General features: G+C 42.0%; 1 protein-coding gene across 2 annotated transcripts; it reads left to right on the top strand.

The window, feature by feature from the left end:
* The first annotated feature begins 1462 nt into the window (after positions 1 to 1462).
* Positions 1463 to 8548, top strand: LOC117555256 (nuclear factor 7, brain-like). Of its 2 annotated transcripts, none has more exons than XM_034230100.1 (2): positions 1463 to 1550; positions 6040 to 8548. In XM_034230100.1, exon 2 carries the CDS (start codon positions 6340 to 6342, stop codon positions 7765 to 7767), a length of 1428 nt encoding a protein of 475 aa, XP_034085991.1. In that variant the 5' UTR covers positions 1463 to 1550; positions 6040 to 6339; the 3' UTR covers positions 7768 to 8548. The 2 variants fall into 2 exon arrangements, with proteins under 2 accessions (XP_034085991.1, XP_034085990.1); XM_034230099.1 differs by lacking the exon at positions 1463 to 1550 and adding an exon at positions 5261 to 5378.
* Positions 8549 to 17703: the final 9155 nt, after the last annotated feature.

Below are 17703 nucleotides of genomic sequence, written 5' to 3'. Positions count from 1 at the left end.
ACTCATTTAACTGAGACAGTCTAATCTCTAATCATCTGTTAAAGGACTACTACGTTTATATTGTCCAATGTTATATGTTATCAATAAAGTACTGCATCGAGAATCAAACTTAAGTAAAAGTATTTTGTACGAATGTGTAATGTAGTTAAAGTTTTAGGAGTAAAGTACTTATTGCAGAATAAAAATAAAAAAACATGTCCATATTTTTTTATATTTTGAAGCAAAAGCAGCAAATCTTCGAATTTTAGAAGCTGGAAATGTGATATGTTTTTAACAACAAACTTCTTAGCCAAATCTCTGCCACTACATTTTATGTTAACACACTCATGGTTTTAGTAACTTAGATATAATGTTGGATGGTTGAATGAATCTATACCGAATAATCACATTTTGTTACAGCCTGTAATGATAACAAACGCCACCTTTGAATGACTTTGTATACTGCAGGGTAGCTTGTGCTTGGAATGGCAGGGGCAGAAACACAAAAGTCTCACACACACACACATACCATGTATACATCACTTCAGGGGACATTACATTGACTTACATGCATTTCCTGGAGACTTATCCTAACCTTAACCAAAACCAACACATGCCTAACCCTAACCCTTAACCTAACCAAGTCTTCACCCTAAAATTAATGATTCCCCTCATGGGGACCTCCATTTTGTCCCCAAAAGGGAGACGAGTCCACACGTGTGACTGTGTAGACATATTTAGGTCCCCACAAGTATAGTAATGCTAGGCCACACACACACACACACACACACACACACACACACACACACACAGATACACACACACACACACACACACACACACACACACACACACACACACACACACACACACACACACACACACACACACACACACACACACACAGAGAAGGCCCAGACAGGTGCACAGGACCTACCATTTTCACACTTTTGTTAGCCCAGTGGACCCGAACATCCTGTATGTAATATAAATGTGGCCCGTGTAAAGTGGGTGGTCATTGAAAATGTGTTCTGATGTTCTTCACAGAAAATGAGCCAAGGCCATTGAGTGTGAGTTTGAAAAAATAATTGATCATATCATTTTTCTTTAGCTAAATAATGAAAACGGGTCCCACAGACCCGAACACCGTACAAGGGTTAAGTTTAGATTGAACACTGGTCAGATGATCAAACGGAGGAAACAAATGGGTTAAAAACATGTTTGAGTCAGAACTTGAAAGTCTTCCAGATTCTAAAGTTCATCTTTCCAATATATCTGCTGGTCATAAAAACAGATGACTGCCTTTCTAACTATCAATGAAAGAGATTAGAGGGATTGAAAGTGAATTCTGACATTGTTGAAGAGAGCCTCGACACCAGTACACTGCGGGAGATCTTCAGCAACGCACAGTTAGAGGACCGTAAGAGGCAAACCGAGGGGAAGTAAAAGGTGAGCTGCTTCTTGAGGTTTCCTGAGCTGCCATGTGTCTTCAGAGACTTTCAGAGATCCTGAGTCTCTGAGCTGCAAACACAGCTTCTGTTCGAGCTGCCTGCAGACATTCTGGGAACAAAGTAAGAGCAAAAACTGTCCCCTTAAAACTCAGTGGCGAGCCGTCAGGGCCCTCTAGGCCCTCTGAGAGGGCCTAAGATATTCTAAAAAATAATATTTGAAAACATTAAAAAAACCAACATTTTTTTTAAAATATTTTTTTTAATATTTTGTTGTTGTTACATTTTTCATTAGTTTTACCAAAATAACTTGATTTAATTGTATTTAAAATAACATTTCCAAAGAAATAAATCCTTCGAATCTGCATGTTCAGTTTCTGTTGGAATGTGAAGGGTTAAATGCCGTCTCTGCGAGACGGCCCCTACACGGCGGCGTGCATTACCGCTTGGCGGTGGGCGTGTCTGAAGATTGGGGATTTTTTACGAACAACGCGACCAACAACCAATCACATGAATGTCCCGCCCCGGACATACAAAGCAAAGCATTCATGCTACATCCATGCTGGCTAAATATACTGTCTATGCTTGCTAGCTGTCCATTCAAACGAAGTACACTGGATATAAACTCCCCAAACAGGCGAAAACCACTCTCTGCCACCTCCTCCCATGCCTGGCTCCTCCGTACTGTATATCTGTAGACTTGGTATGTCTTAAATGTCCGGTTAGGATGTATTAGAACGAAATGAAAATTGTAAATAAGCAATCTGTATGTAAAAAACCACCTGTATGTAAATTGTAAATAAGCCATCTGTATGTCAAATATGTCTTATATGTCTTATATGTCTTATATGTCTTAAATGATATGATGAATTGGAAATGGGGGACCCTGATGTAAACAAGACGAAAGTCTTTCTCTGGTCTGCATCCCCTTAACAATTGTATGTTTTGAGCTGTACTGTATACAAGCTGTTAATAAACTTTTCAATCAATCAATCAATCAATCCGGTTTGTATCCCTGTATGTAAAGAGGGACTGGTCATATAGTACCGGGTGATTCCCTACCGCCACGATCATTTTCTCCTCCATTTTTTTGACATATGGGAAATAACTGCGGTCTGGCTCTCCCAACATACACGCGGTTTGATTGGCTAGCGCTTGGAATGTCAGATTTGCATACGCGGGATTTGATTGGCTGACGCCTCCGTCGAGGCGGCAAAAGTAGAACATTGCTCTACTTTTTGCAGCGAGCACCGCGAGAGAAGCTACGCTTTGCTCCCACAATGCAGTTCGGCGAATCGTGACGTCACCCCATTCTAAGGAATGGGCAGAAGCGTCAGACCCGGCGCCAAAACAAATCTAAAGGGAGGGCCTATGATTTTCATGGGAGGGCACACAAAACCGTCACGTGCTGCGGGCCTACGGCACAATATATATCAGACAGCAAGGCCAACAGCATTGCGTAAAGACGCACACTTATCGCAAACATACACAAATAAAGGGCAACATAGCAACCACTTTGAAACATTGTGTGCGTGGCAGCACAGACACTGGTAAATCACGAGCAAGGTTGACAGCTAAAAAAGCTATAATATAAACGACAGCTGACACGTAATAACGGCTCCGTGCCAGCTGATCTGCACCAAAGTACTCATTTCCTTATTTGTTTCCTCGCGTGCTCTCTCTCTCTCTCTCCACAAACTCTCACATGAAATGTGTTCTTTTGATGCGGCATGCCTTATATGGAGGACGGAACATGACTTAAGTATAAATAAATAAATGTATGAAGAAATACAGGAATAAATAAATAAATACGTAAATAAATAAATAAATACAGGAATAAATAAATACAGGAATAAATAAATGACGAAATAAATACAGAAATAAATAAATGTTGAAATGAATACACAAATAAATAAATAAAAGAATAAATGCATAAATAAATGCATAAATAAATATGGAAATAAATACATCAATGTATAAATAAATAAATAAAAGTCGAAAATAAAACAGAACACACGTTATTATATATCTTTCATTTATTTCTACATTTACGCAACATACATTTATTTATTTATGTATTTATGTGTCCGTATGCTAATGAGGTGGGCGGTCCTAACCTCAGTCTGAAGCAGGATTGGTTACAGGAGTGTGTGATCATTTCTGGCAGAGGGCTCTACTACTAACGCCTGGATAACCGCGCTGATTCGAATGCAGGAGCTTTACTGTTTAGCCCTTATCTTTATACATCCATGGTTTATCCACAGTTGTAAGGTTTATTTATGGATATTGATTTAAGAGCCATTGGAGATCATTTACGATCATTAGCGGACCATTTAGAGAACGGAGAACCAAAAGACTATGTCCAGTTTCGTGTGGAACGATGTATAGAGGACTTGGCTCAGCTCGACATGATGTGACTTGCCACAAATCTATTGCTTCTGCCTGGCTCCAACAATTGGCGAATCCTGCTTCAGACTGAGGTTAGGACCGCCCACCTCATTAGCATACGGACACATAAATACATGAATAAATAAATGTATGTCGCGTAAATGTAGAAATAAATGAAAGATATATAATAATAACGTGTGTTCTGTTTTATTTTTGACATTTATTTATTTATACATTGATGTATTTATTTCCATATTTATTTATGCATTTATTCTTTTATTTATTTATTTGTGTATTCATTTCAACATTTATTTATTTCTGTATTTATTTCGTCATTTATTTATTCCTGTATTTATTTATTATTTACGTATTTATTTATTTATTCCTGTATTTATGTACGTAATTTATTTATTCCTGTATTTCTTCATACATTTATTTATTTATACTTAAGTCATGTTCCGTCCTCCATAGCCTTAGCAGTCCTTTATCAGTCTGTAATGCGTGTTTCCAGTCGCAAAAACCGTTGACAGTAAAAGCCGCATCAGATGAAGACGTATTCACTTTAAACTGTCTACAGGGGAAACAAAAGGCTGCGTCTGCTTTTAACGAATATTCAAGCAATGGTCTGTTGTGTACCATGCAGCGGCAAAAGTGCGCTTCTTTCCTGAAAACAATCTCCCTGGATAACGATCCAGCTTCACCTGCTTGGGTTTATTAACCCCAAGATCATCGCTAACTCAACCCCGGGGTTTGTCGAGGTCAAGCTTGTGACATTTGCGTGCTGCTGCAACGGCAGGTGAAGGGTCGCCAGCAGCACCATCGGCTGCAGTTCTTTCATCGCTATTTCGTTTTAATAAATCCTTAGACCTTTTAAGCCAATTTCTGATGTCCATTTTGTAATGCAAACAGAAATGGGAGTCTACAGAATGCACAATAAACAAATCCAGAATAGGCGGCAGAGTGTGACGCTGTGATTGGTCTAAATGGGGACGAATCACAAATCACAGACACATGCATTTATTTGACGTAGCCTGCGATTTTTTTGTTTTTGTTCTGACATCACATACATCGTAGCATAAAAGTTCACAGTTTATTTATAATTTAAAAAATAAAAAAAATATTTTTTAATTTTTATAAATAATAAAAAACGTGTTTATTGGGGAAGGGCAGGAATGTCAAATGGGAGGACCTGGCCCTCCCACGGCGCCGGGCATGAGAAGCGTTGAAGCGGCAACGCACGCCGCAGTGTGTAGGGGTGAAGACGGGAGAGCTTGTTGGTCCCTCTGTAGATTCACAGAGGGCCCGCGATAGTAACTCAATGAGAGAGTAATGTCAAATGACAGTACAATTGACCAATCATATCTTCCCTCTAAATGGGCGGGCTTTATTTTCGCGGACTTTATGACAAGTTCCGCCCGCTGTGAGGTCTATGCAAGTGGTGCATTGACGCATCCTAAAACACGGAAGTAAGCTGCGCTCGAGTTCCGCTACATCTATGGGTTTCCCTCGACACAAAAGCAATGGGATTTCTCCACAGGATTTTGGAAAATAGCTGGAAATAAGGTCTGTGGAAAACGAACCTGTTAGATAAATGCACGCTTTGTTCAGCCGGATAATATCCACATGTCTACCCTACTTTTATTATTTTCGAATCATAAATCTAATCGATAGATTTATGATTAGCATAAATTCGTTCATGATGGCTCACTTCAGTGATAGTGATGACATCGTTGCGAAATTATTAACAGAGTCTTTTTCAAGATTGAGTTACAATGATAAACTGGAGTGGCAAATGACCCGCCATCAAGTGCTTCAGGACAGGAGGATGGACTTTGTGTTTAGGTGATTTGATCATCAAAGGTAGGCCAAAGTGATTTTCAATGTGGGCCGCCGTGCTGACTTCATTCATTTGTAATTGTTACTTGGCTGTGGGTGCCCTGTCATGATAGGTGTTTATATAAATGGTGTTGTTTTGTGTGGTAGAGGGTCGCTGTCATTGATGCGTTTTGCAGCCCGGGCCGCTGCTTTGATATTCCGCTGAAGTAGGCCTATACGCTGTGACATAATATCTCTTCTTTTTTTCTTTTTTTCGAGGGAAGGGGGGTCAGAGGGCCTAGGTATAAAAGTCACGGTTCGCCACTGTTCAAACTTTGATATATGAGCTTTTTCCTTTTATCACGTTGTTGTTTTTTTAAACGTATAAATCGTGTTTATCTTCCAACAGATAGGCCTACCTGGACAAAGTCATCGTCCTGAACTGAATACCAAAGTACATTTCCCTCTGAAAGACATCCTGACTCCATCTGCTGGTGAATAAATGACATAGCAGCAGTTCCTGATGTTGATAATTCACCCTGTGATGGAGGGCAGAGAAAACGAAAGAGGATTTTGACATTGTTGAAGAGCTGAGACGCCATTACAGGGTGTGGGATATCTGCTGCGAGACACGTTTGGAGTATATTTGGGGAGAAGTGGAGAGACATTGGAAGTTGGTGAGTCCTATTGAAAATAACTTTAATATCAAATGGCTGAGAAAACCGTTCTTGTTGAGAGTTTCCTGAGCTGCCATGTGTGTTCAGAGATATTCAGAGATCCTGTGTCTCTGGGCTGCAACCACAGCTTCTGTTCGAGCTGCCTGCAGACATTCTGGGAACAAAGTAAGAACAAAAACTGTCCCATTTGTAAAAGAAAATGTTCTAAAGATCTTCTCGGAGTGAACCTTACACTGAAGGAGCTGGCTGACTCCTTTGCTGAGAGACAGAAAGCTGGATCATCTGAGACAGAGACAGGACAGAAGAAGGTGGAGGTGGTGTGTAGTAAACATCCAGAAGAGCCTAGATTGTTCTGTAAGGATGAAGAGAGAGCTGTGTGTCCTGTCTGTGAGTTTTCTCTCCACCGGAGTCACAAGGTGGTGCCTGTAGAACAAGCAGTCAGTGAGCTGAAGGACCTGCTGAAATCTGACTTAGAGTCTCTGCAGGACAAGAGGGACACATACAAAGGAGTGGAGGAAACATACAAGGAAGTGATTCAAGTGTCCGAGAAGCAGCTGCTGTCCACAGAGAGGCAGATCAGAGCAGAGTTCATCAAGCTCCACCAGTTCCTGAAAGAGGAAGAGGAGTCCAGACTGGCAGCTCTGAGGGAGGAAGAGGAGCTGAAGGGGAAGACTATCAGCAGAGAGATGAAGAGCATTCAGGAGCACATCTCCTCTCTGTCACACAGTATCTCTGCTGTTGAAGAAGAGCTGCAGAAACACAACGGGCCCTTCCTCAGCAGTTATAAAGCCACTCAGAGCAGAGCCAGAGTCCAGAGCGCACTGTCAGACCCACAGCTGCTCTCAGGAGCGCTGACAGATGTGGCCAAACACCTGGGCAACCTGTCCTTCAGAGTCTGGGAGAAGATGAAGGACCAGGTCCACTTCAGTCCTGTCCTTCTGGACCCAAACACTGCAAGCAGCTGGCTCTCTCTGTCTGATGATCTGACCAGTGTGAGACATGGAGACACATCTCAGCAGCTTCCTGATAATCCAGAGAGATTCACTAACGGTGCTGATGTTCTGGGCTCTGAGGGCTTCAGCTCAGGGAGACACAGCTGGGAGGTGGAGGTGGGAGATCATCCTGACTGGATTATAGGTTTGACTAAAGAGTCAGCTGACAGGAAGGGAGAGTTGACGGCCTCACCAGAATATGGAATCTGGTGTTTAGCACATCGCAGTGGAAAATACAGTAATGGTGATGGTGAGACTGTCAGAGTGGAGAAGAATCTCCAGAGGATCAGAGTCCAGCTGGACTATGACAGGGGGGAGGTGTCCTTCTACGCCCCTGAAGACCTGACTCCCATCTGCACTCTCACAGACACTTTCACTGAGAAACTCTTCCCATATTTCAGTATTGGAAAAGCTGGTGATGCTAAAACTGCTGATATCAAAATCTGTCAAAGTGAGATTCCTCTGTGATGCTCAGGAGTGTTAGTTCAGACTTTATTCTGACTTCGTCTGTCCAGATCCTTTTGATATAATCAAGGTAAAAAACAACAGATGATAAGTCTGTAAGATTTTAAATGATAAGAAGATTTGATCAGGTTTTATTTACAGAGTTTTACACGTTTTACTCAAAGTCTCAGTGCAACAAAACCAATGATATGTTTATTTTTTATAGTTTATCATTTTGTTATACTTTATTATAATGTGTTTATAGCTTTTAAAGTCATGGGATTGCTTGATTATGTTTTTTGTGAATTCTTGGTTTTTAAGAAATGTGTTCGTTCGTGCTGACATACAAAAGCTGTCAATTCTCCTTTTATCAACATCTAGTTAATAATGAGACGCTATATAGCACTATGGGTCATGAGTTTAACTTTTTGATATTTGTAGGTATTTTGATGAATTATGTGTAGATATGGATATATTGTTTTACTCTCCACGGGCAAGTCATTTAATACTTCTATTTAATTCTTTCAATGTTACAACGTTTCCTTGGGACGCTTTCCGTACTGTATACATGGACAATAACATTTATTGTGATTGAAAATGTCAATTTTTTTACCAACCTGTAGAATTGTAGAATGAAGTTGAGTATTTGTAATGCTGCTTCAGATATCTTATGATTAAATAACCAGCAGTTTGATGCAGAAATGTGTCTCTGAACTTGATATTGGTTTCTTCAGGTGATTCTGTCATATGTGACAAATTACAAATATAAATGACAATTGTACAACAAACTATAATCTAAATAAATAATCTGAACTTCTTAATGATTTCATCTCTTCTTATTTTTTGCATTGCATCCCAAACATCTGTTTTAACCTTAAAGGTCACCTATCATGCTATTTTTAGGCGATAGCATAGGTCTCAGATATATAAAAAACATGTCTATGAAGTGTTTTGCTCAAAATACCAAACAGATCACCCATTCTAGCCATGCCTCATATCCCTCTATTTCACTTCCTGTTCAAAATTGCTGATTTGGGGTATGAAGCTTAAAAAATAAAAGAATTGATAACAAATAAAAAAGGAGGGGGCTGAGCTCATGCGGGACCCGGCAGCTACTTTGATTGATTGATTGAAAAGTTTATTAACAGCTTGTATATTGGGTACAGTACAGTACAGCTCAAAACATACAATTGTTAAGGGGATGCAGACCAGAGAAAGACTTTCGTCTTGTTTACATCAGGGTCCCCCATTTCCAATTCATCATGTCATTTAAGACATATAAGACATATTTGACATACAGATGGCTTATTTACAATTTACATACAGGTGGTTTTTTACATACACATACTGTCTAAACTAAATGCGGTTATACCACAAGGTGAGTTCCTTTTTATTTCCTGCTTCTTCACACACATGCTCTCCAGTACAGGTTAGCTCTGAGTGTTAGCGATGCTAATGTAAACACCGACCATATTACGTCCAAAACAGTCGGGCATTGTTTCTGATAGCAACGTTTCTGATTGGGCCGTGGGTCCACATTTCAGATATGACGTCATATCGGACGCAAATCTGGATCAGCTCCGTTGTTCCCCCGTTTTTAGAGATTTGGGTACGGAGGAAAAAAGAGAGGGTTTTATTTTCTGACGCTGCGTGAGTTCCCCGACACACCGGGGACCAGAGGTCGCGTTAACCGAATATTTTCCGTCTATGATGGATTTTTTTTAACAATGACGGAAAAATCTGAAAGTCGTCCGTCATTTACGGATTAGAACAAACTCAGAACAGCGCCACAATTTCCCCGCAGCGAGGCTCTGATGTTATGCCGTGTTATGCATGCCCGCCCAAAAAGAAATTATACAGTTTCCAAACCTAATTTTGCCGAACAGATCATTGAAATGTCGCTGTGCACGCTCCCGCGAGGTGCGGTGGACATGCATAACACGGCGCTAACAGTCCTCCGTTGACAGTTCATGAGCGTGCTCTCTCCACCCCCCCGGCAGAGTTCTGTACAGGCCGACGGGTAATAATGGATTTTGACGGAAATTGTACGATCCTGCCCGTCAAAATGACGGGTAGCGAAAAAGTCTAGCGCAACCTCTGCCGGGGACACATATATATGTACACATTTATACATATACATATGTATACATTTGGCATGATAGGTCCCCTTTAAAGCTGTAATAAAACAGCCTCCTTGAAGAGGACATCACTGAGGGTTTATACAGACAGACACATGACTGTCTGAATGGTTTGCTCTGGAGGAGAGTTTTCACTAAAGATGTACTGCTTTCACTGTATTAGTTGTCTAACCTACTGAGTGCAGTTTTCAGGGAGAACATATACAAATGTGCAAAATGTGATCCACATCATAATATGTGATTGCATGGTCACGTTTCACTTCCCGTAAACACCACAAGATGAAGACAAAGTCAAGATGTTTTTAACTGCTGGATCATTTTGAACATTGAACATGTCATTTCTTTCACTTATTCACAGTGCTTGAATTGGAATGAAAAAGGTGCCAGTACTCTAAAATCAGCAACTTTTTCAAGTCAATTTTATATATACAGCCCACAAACAAGAATTTGGCTACTATAATGCTGGTGGGTTTGTCTCTTTACTACTGTATATTTTAGAAAGGTTCACTGTACTTAACATTTTTTATGATAGGCAGCGGATATGGCTAAAGCTCAGTAAGGTCAATATTAACTGAAAATATAGCAATCAAAGTCTAGATCTTCTGCTGAAGACACATGAAGCAGAGACCTTTCAGGTGAGAGCCCCTCTGGTGGTGTTCAACATTAATGACAAGGAAACAAAGCTCTGGTCAGAAGCATTTTTTATAAAAAGCTTTAACAAAATTAAGTATTTCTGTACATTTTGAATGCAATCTAACTTTCCAACTCAGAAAACGAAAAAGTGCCAAAAGTCTTCTCACATGGCTGAGCTGCTTTGCAATATACTTCACCACTGAAGAATACAAATATGTATAAAGTAAACTATGATGCAATCTAACTTTCCAACTCAGAAAAATGATAAAGAGCATGAACAAAGAACATGTAAAAACAAATGCAAAATGTGCACAATCTAAAATGAGAAACTGTAACTGCAAGTAACAAAGTCTGAGCCATGGTAAAGAGTTACATTGAACACCAAGCTGATCAGATAACTCCCTGGTTGGTCTGAAGTCCTTCTATCTCCAGGATCTGTACAAATCGGCACATTATGCCAAAAGTCTTCTCACTGGGTGAGCTGCTTTGCAATATACTTCACATTGTTAGAAAAGGCTCCAGAAGGCCTTGGGGACATCAGTATCAGGGGCTGGAGCTGGACAGGCTCTTTCATCAGCACTTCTCCTTCCCTTTGCCAGCCAGGACCTCACATACTGTTCCGGATTGAACTGTCCTAGTGATGGTCCATTACATTTAATGAAAACCAGGCTGGACAGTCGGCTGACAGAGAGAGCATTCCTTTTTGCAGTAAGGATATCGTTCATGCAGCTGAATGCCCGCTCACACTCACTAGTGGAGACAGCGATGGTTCGGACTGCTTTCAGTAGAGGCTCCATGGCAGCAGGTGTACGGGATGCCCTGGTTTCCTTGTATTCGCGAAAGCCCTGAACAGTCTCTCTTCTGTCCACTTTCAGCACTTCGCACAAACGTAGCACCTCTACGTCCCCATACTGTACGTCTAACTCCTCTTCAGGCCAACTTCCAGGATGGATAACTTTCATGTCCTGGATTAGCTGATTGTCCCGGGCCTCCCGGCCATGTAATGGGATTTCTCTTGTGCTGACATGAGAGGAGGTTGTGGAAGTCATTCTGTGTCTCAGATTCTCTACCATACTGCGGAAAAACTGACCTGCATGAATCTGTACAAGCCTGCCATTCTCACGCAGGGCAACACCCTTGAAGGACTTCTCAGCTAGAGCTGTATGAACTGTAGTCATGTGTGGGCCAGGCATGGTGACCATGGATTCAAAAACTCGTATTTCTCGAGTTAAGAGCCTATCTGCTGTAGGCAGTGTCATCTCTCTTTTTTGGAGTTGCCGAGAGAGGTCGCTGAGCTCTGTGAGCGCATCGTACATCAGTCCCAGATTGCTGACAAACGTTGCAGATGTGAGCACATCATCCAGGCCCTTGTACTTTGCTCTGTCTCTGGAATCCCTGCTCGTGTCGTTTGCAGCATTTGTGAAGTGATCATGAAGCACTCGGTAGTTTTCCCAGACTGCTCTGACGCTCCTTTCACTTGAAGCCACCCAGCGGATGGACAAAACACGCCCTATCACCAGGAGACGCTGTCCGACTGCTTGCGCACACTGCGCTAACTGCCTCTGATTTTTGGAGGAGGCATGGAACAAGGAATAGAGTTTGTCAAAAAAGATCTGGAAATGATTGAGCCCTGAGACCTCCTTGACCACATCCCCAACTGCCAGCTCTAGACGATGATTGGAGCAGTGCCACACAAACAGGCTTGGGAATTTACTACACAACTGGGTAGCAACGCCTGTTCTCTTCCCTAGCATGACTGAAGCCCATCACATGCAAAAGAAACGAAACACTGACCTAAAAAGTCCTCGTTAAAATCTCTTCCAAGACACTCCATTAACGCCTTTGTGATGTCATCAGCCGTTGTTCCATCCAACTCGATCAGCTCCCAAAAAAACGTTTCGGGCTCAGCATCAGCTAATGCTGAGCGTAGACACACAACAAGCACCGTTTTACCACTAATAGTGGTAGATTCATCGACCAAAACACAGAGTTTTCTTTGGTTTTCTGTAATGTCTTTTGCCATTTTTTTCTTCAGCTCATGAGCTATGTGGTCGATGATTTCGCCACAGGTTTTATTGGAGTGCAAAACCCTGCCCACGTTCAGCCCATTCAGTTTCTGTACATTCAAATCAATTGGCATGTCTGTGAATGGCCGGCTATGTTTGCCAATTGTATATGCCGTTCGAAAAACTCTGATAGTGGTGTCTAATTCAGATTTATGCATAGACTGCACTTGATGTTGAATAGTTTCACGTGAAGCAGATGTAAGGATGTCAGCAGCTTTTACATGGGCTTATGATTCTTTATGTTCTTTGATTTTTTTTCTCAGGCTAGCTTGTTGTTTGCCCTTGTCAACACCGAAATGAGACACTGCACACTCACCCCATTCAGTTGACAGTTTCAGTCCTTGTCCAGTGTGTATTCCCAAAGATTTGACATCTCTGCATATCCGACATCCTAGCTTCTTATCTTAAAGAAGGAGCCATGCATTGGTCTTGCAAAAATATTGCACCTGGTCCGTTGTCCAGCAGTCAGGTGCATCGCTTTGCCCGGTGTTGGTGGTGGCAGTTGCGCCAGCAGCAGCTAACGTTAGAGGCTCTGGAGGAGGCGGCAGAGCTAGTGCTAATGCTAATGCACTAGAACTTGGAGCAGGAGGATCAACCAAAGAAAGCTCCCCATCAGACACAATTTCCAACACAGGCACAGCATTCTCTGTATTTGAAGTTTCTTCCGGCGACAACCGCTGTCTTTTTGCACTTTTATTAATCCACGCTAACATTTTAGAAATGCTCATTTGTGACGTGACTTGCTTTCCTTCTCTCGGGGAAGTGCCTGCTCTGTTCTATCACTCTACATAGCCACCCACTGGGTGGGAGTTGCACTGCATAAACACAACACACGTGCATCTAGGTATGTAAATTGTAAAGCATTAAAACATGGTTTTACTAACAGTTTTCAGTATGTTGTTACTTCGGCATTATTATTATTATTATTATTATTTTGAAACGTGTATTACTATTAAATCACGGTCAAATAGGTTAATTTTGACATAGTCGTTTCCACCACAGTATTTACATGGAGAAGATAAGCCCCGCCCCCTCTCCAGCACGTTCTGTTTGAATGACAGGAGTAAACAGCTGACAGCCGCTGTGAAACTCCAGCGGTTAGAGCGATGAGAATGTCCGTTCGGCACCTCATGACGCATCTACTGAGTACCGGGCGGCTGTATAGATATATATGGATGTATAATAAGAACGGCGGGAGAGTGTTGAGTACTGGCACGGTGCATGAGTACCGGAGTACCGCCAGCATGCCGGTACTGAGCAAGAAGTGCCGGTACTCCATGGGTCAGAACCAGAAGTGCCGGTACTGCGTACCGGTGAGTACCGGCCCAATTCCAGCACTGCTTATTCACATGAATATTATTGTTTCGTGCACAGGTTGATCAATAGCAAATGTTACCCCATCCTGTTTGACAGACATACTGTATGTCCAGGGAAGTAGTAATAAGGATACTGTTTCCATCACATTAGTATGCATAAAAAGTGACACGTGGGCCCGCCCCCAATTATGCTAATGAGCTAAGTCCCGCCTCCCTTTGTTCGAGGTGGATGTCACACCTAGGTGTGATATCAAACGTAGGTGTGAGATCCTTTGATGTGAGGGGTGATGTGTCATCACACGTAGGTGTGAAATGCCCCCCTGTGTAGCGCCTTTGTTGTCTAATCCTTTGATGTGAGGGTTGAGGTGTTATAACAGGCAGGTGTGATTTCACACCGGCGTGTTATAAGCCTCTGATGTTAATCTAGATGTTGATTAAGGCAGTCTCTTTGAAGTTGTGTGTGAGACTGTCTCGCCCCCGTCCCCTCACAGCCCTTTGTTGAGACGCATCTCGATATGGGTTTAATCAGCGAGCCTGTGACAACTTACCGCCATCCGTCGGGAGAGCCAATCAAGAAACGGATGCAGTATCTGTGCCGGGTTCAGACCCTCCGTCTGAGTCTCTTCATGACAAATAGAGTCTGGATGTGTGAGACTGTCTCCCCCCGCCCCCCTCACACCCCTTCTTCTCCCCTGCTTTCTCTCCCCCCTCCTGTCACCCCCTGATTTTGCTGTTATCCTATGCCAGAAAGATAGGGGGGTGGAGTTAGTTTTAAAAAGAAATACGCTCAAACTAAATAAAAAGCCATTAATTTTCACTCACTAAGTCACCTAAAACTTTTATTGTCCTCTCTAAATTAGATTAGTTTTTTAATATGATTTGTGTTAATATGATTTCCATCCCACCTCACACCTGTGAGGTGGGATGGATTATCTCGGCAAAGGAGAAGTGCTCACTATCACAGATTTTTTCAGATTTGTGAACAATATTTGAGAGAAATGGTTATTTTGTGTATATCTTAAAAAATATTTTTCTTAATTCTGTTTTAATAGTTGTTCAACCAAGTTTCATGATAGTAGAGCAGCTCAAAACAACAGTTGGACTGTGAAGAGCTGAAAGACTCATGTCTGAGATACACTGAACAAAAATATAAATGCAACACTTTTGTTTTTGCTCCCATTTTTCATGAGATGAACTCAAAGATCTAAAACATTTTCTCTTTTTATTTTCTTTTATCTCATTCCTTCCTTTGTCAACTAGAGTTAGAGAAAAACTCAGCTGCTTCAAACATACTTACAGGGCAACATAAGTATCTGTATGAGTGCATTTTTTCTATCCTCAAAATAACCCTGATAATGTCAGAGTGGTTGATGTCAAGGTGCATTCTGGGAAATGTAGGCTCTAGTGACAGCCGTGACGTCATCTTCGAGAACCCCAGAAAAACAACATCAGCCGTTAGCTGTTAGCACTCACGCTCACAGCTCCTCATATCTGTTCAGAAACTAGACAAAAGTTAAATAAGTACAAACCACAGACTGCCTGTGTCATGGCGAATACAGTCGCTGCTTTATTTATGTCTGTATAGGCCGTTGTTGTGAGTGTAGACGGTTGGAGCATATACTGAGTTAGCTTAGCCAATCTCCATTTCGACAACACGCATTGAAAAAGGTTTTTCGCCTGCCGTCTGTCTGCAGACATGTCAAAGCAGGTTTTTACTAACCGGTATCAGTATGTTGTTACTTCGGCATCATTTTGAAACGTGTATTACAATTAAATCACGGTCAAATATGTTCATCTTGTTGTAGTTGTAGCCCCCTTGCCAGCGATTCTCTCTCTAATCTAGCATACTCAGCCTGGTTGTTGGCCCGGAAAGAACCTCGATTTTATGGGGCCAGAAAAACTGAAATAGTACCCGCTAGCCGGTACTACGCTAAGTGGAAATGCTCCGCAGACTGTTGTCCGCACGTCGACGTGTCACACAGGAGTTTTCCGGAGTCGGCCATTAGCAAACGTGGGAAGTTTTAGGCCGATCGGACAATGTCTTTAGGAGTTACAGCAGTAACACAAACATTGAGTTGGATGGCGAGTGATCTGTCACCATGGCAACGGCAATTTGATGACACCCCATGTGACGAGGATGGCTTCGTCACTGTGGACTGACGGCTCGGGCTTTGTATATTGCACATGTGTTATATTTTGAAAAGTGTTCCCTTTCCCCATGTCTGTTGCTGTTGATTGTGTGCACCTGGTGCCCTGTGTTGTCTCCTCCCCCGTCACCAGTGTCTTGTTGGGTTAATTAGTGTGGGTATTTAGGCTCTGTGTTTCCTGTTTTGTGGGGTGTGTGTGAGATCCTTGTGGCTGGTGACTGTGCTCACGTGAACAGCGAGATTGAGGCTGTGTCATGTGCCTGTGAGTAATAAATGCCCACACCGGGTTGTATTTTGGACGTTCTGCCTCTGCCTCCTTGCTTGGTCGGGCCGCAACGGTCAGTTTCACACCCCATAATACGCCTAGATGTGTTGAGGGCTGCATCGTTATCTAACCTGTGAAGTTTTGGGCCGTTTGGAGCATGTTCAATGGAGTTATGCGAAAACCGTGTTTCATGGCGACCATTGTGTTACCATCAGGGTCGGCTCCAGAACAAATCGAATGGGGGGGAAATCATTTACCAAGGGGGGGCACACACTGCCGTCAACAACCAACACACAAACACCAACGCAACTTCAATTAAAAAAAACATGCTGTAAAGTCTATTGTCTCTCACACACATTGCAGGAGTGTAGTGCTATTGTATAGCGCACCTATGACTTCTGCATACATGCACGGTTGTGGCACGACCACCAAAGCAGAAACATATAAGGACAGAGGGTGTCGTTTTCTCATACTGATATTCCGCACAAACTGCGCTGTTGTATTTGTTGTAAAGTGTCTTTACTGTAGGTTATTTTTTATTATATGTACAGCACTTTGGCTCGACCAAAAATCGTTGAAAAATGTGCTATATAAATAAAACTTGATTTGATTTGATATGGACATAGGCCACCATATAAAAAGTATGCAAATGTATTTAGTATCCTATCCATGTGAACATGTTTTAGGTGGGAGTGGACCTAACCTCTAGGAGGGTCTGGGGGCATGCTCCCCCGGGAAGATTATTTTTTAAAATATTGAAGTTAAATGCATCAATCTGGTGCACTTTGAGAGCAAAGTGAAGAGATCTATGGATAGCCTACACCTCTCAGCATCCATATGAAACACAACTGTACACAGATTTACTTTTTCTTTATGGATATTTTACTAATCACTCCCCTTTTAAACTGTATTCTTGTGTTACTGTCCAATAGTATTTCATACCCGTTTGTCATGTATTCTCTCTTTAACAACTATAATGATCATATAAAGGTATTCCTCGAAAATACTTACATAAATGGTGACCAAACCGTTTGAGACCCACTGAGATAACTTACACTAAAGTGAACTATCTAAACACTGAGAGTCCTTACCTCACTGAGCTGACGTTATACGATCCTCTCAGTCTGACAGGAGAGGACTCTCCTCCACCTTGGTGTAGAAACAGCCCTTTATATCCGTTAGCATAGCTAGCTAACCAGATGCTAACAACATTCCACGTTACCACTCGCGCACTTACAAAATTTGCTCGAGTGCCACACAGAGCCAAGCTTGAATGAAACACAGAGACCCATGTACTTGTACTGTACTGTATATCATATTATTTTCGATGGCTTTACTGTATAATCAGTACAACAGATGAACAGATCGCCACTGGGCTTTCATCTAAACACACAG

Source organism: Gymnodraco acuticeps, unplaced genomic scaffold (genome assembly GCF_902827175.1).
Source record: "Gymnodraco acuticeps unplaced genomic scaffold, fGymAcu1.1, whole genome shotgun sequence".
NCBI lineage: Eukaryota > Metazoa > Chordata > Actinopteri > Perciformes > Bathydraconidae > Gymnodraco > Gymnodraco acuticeps.
This window is presented reverse-complemented; position numbering and strand designations above follow the sequence as displayed.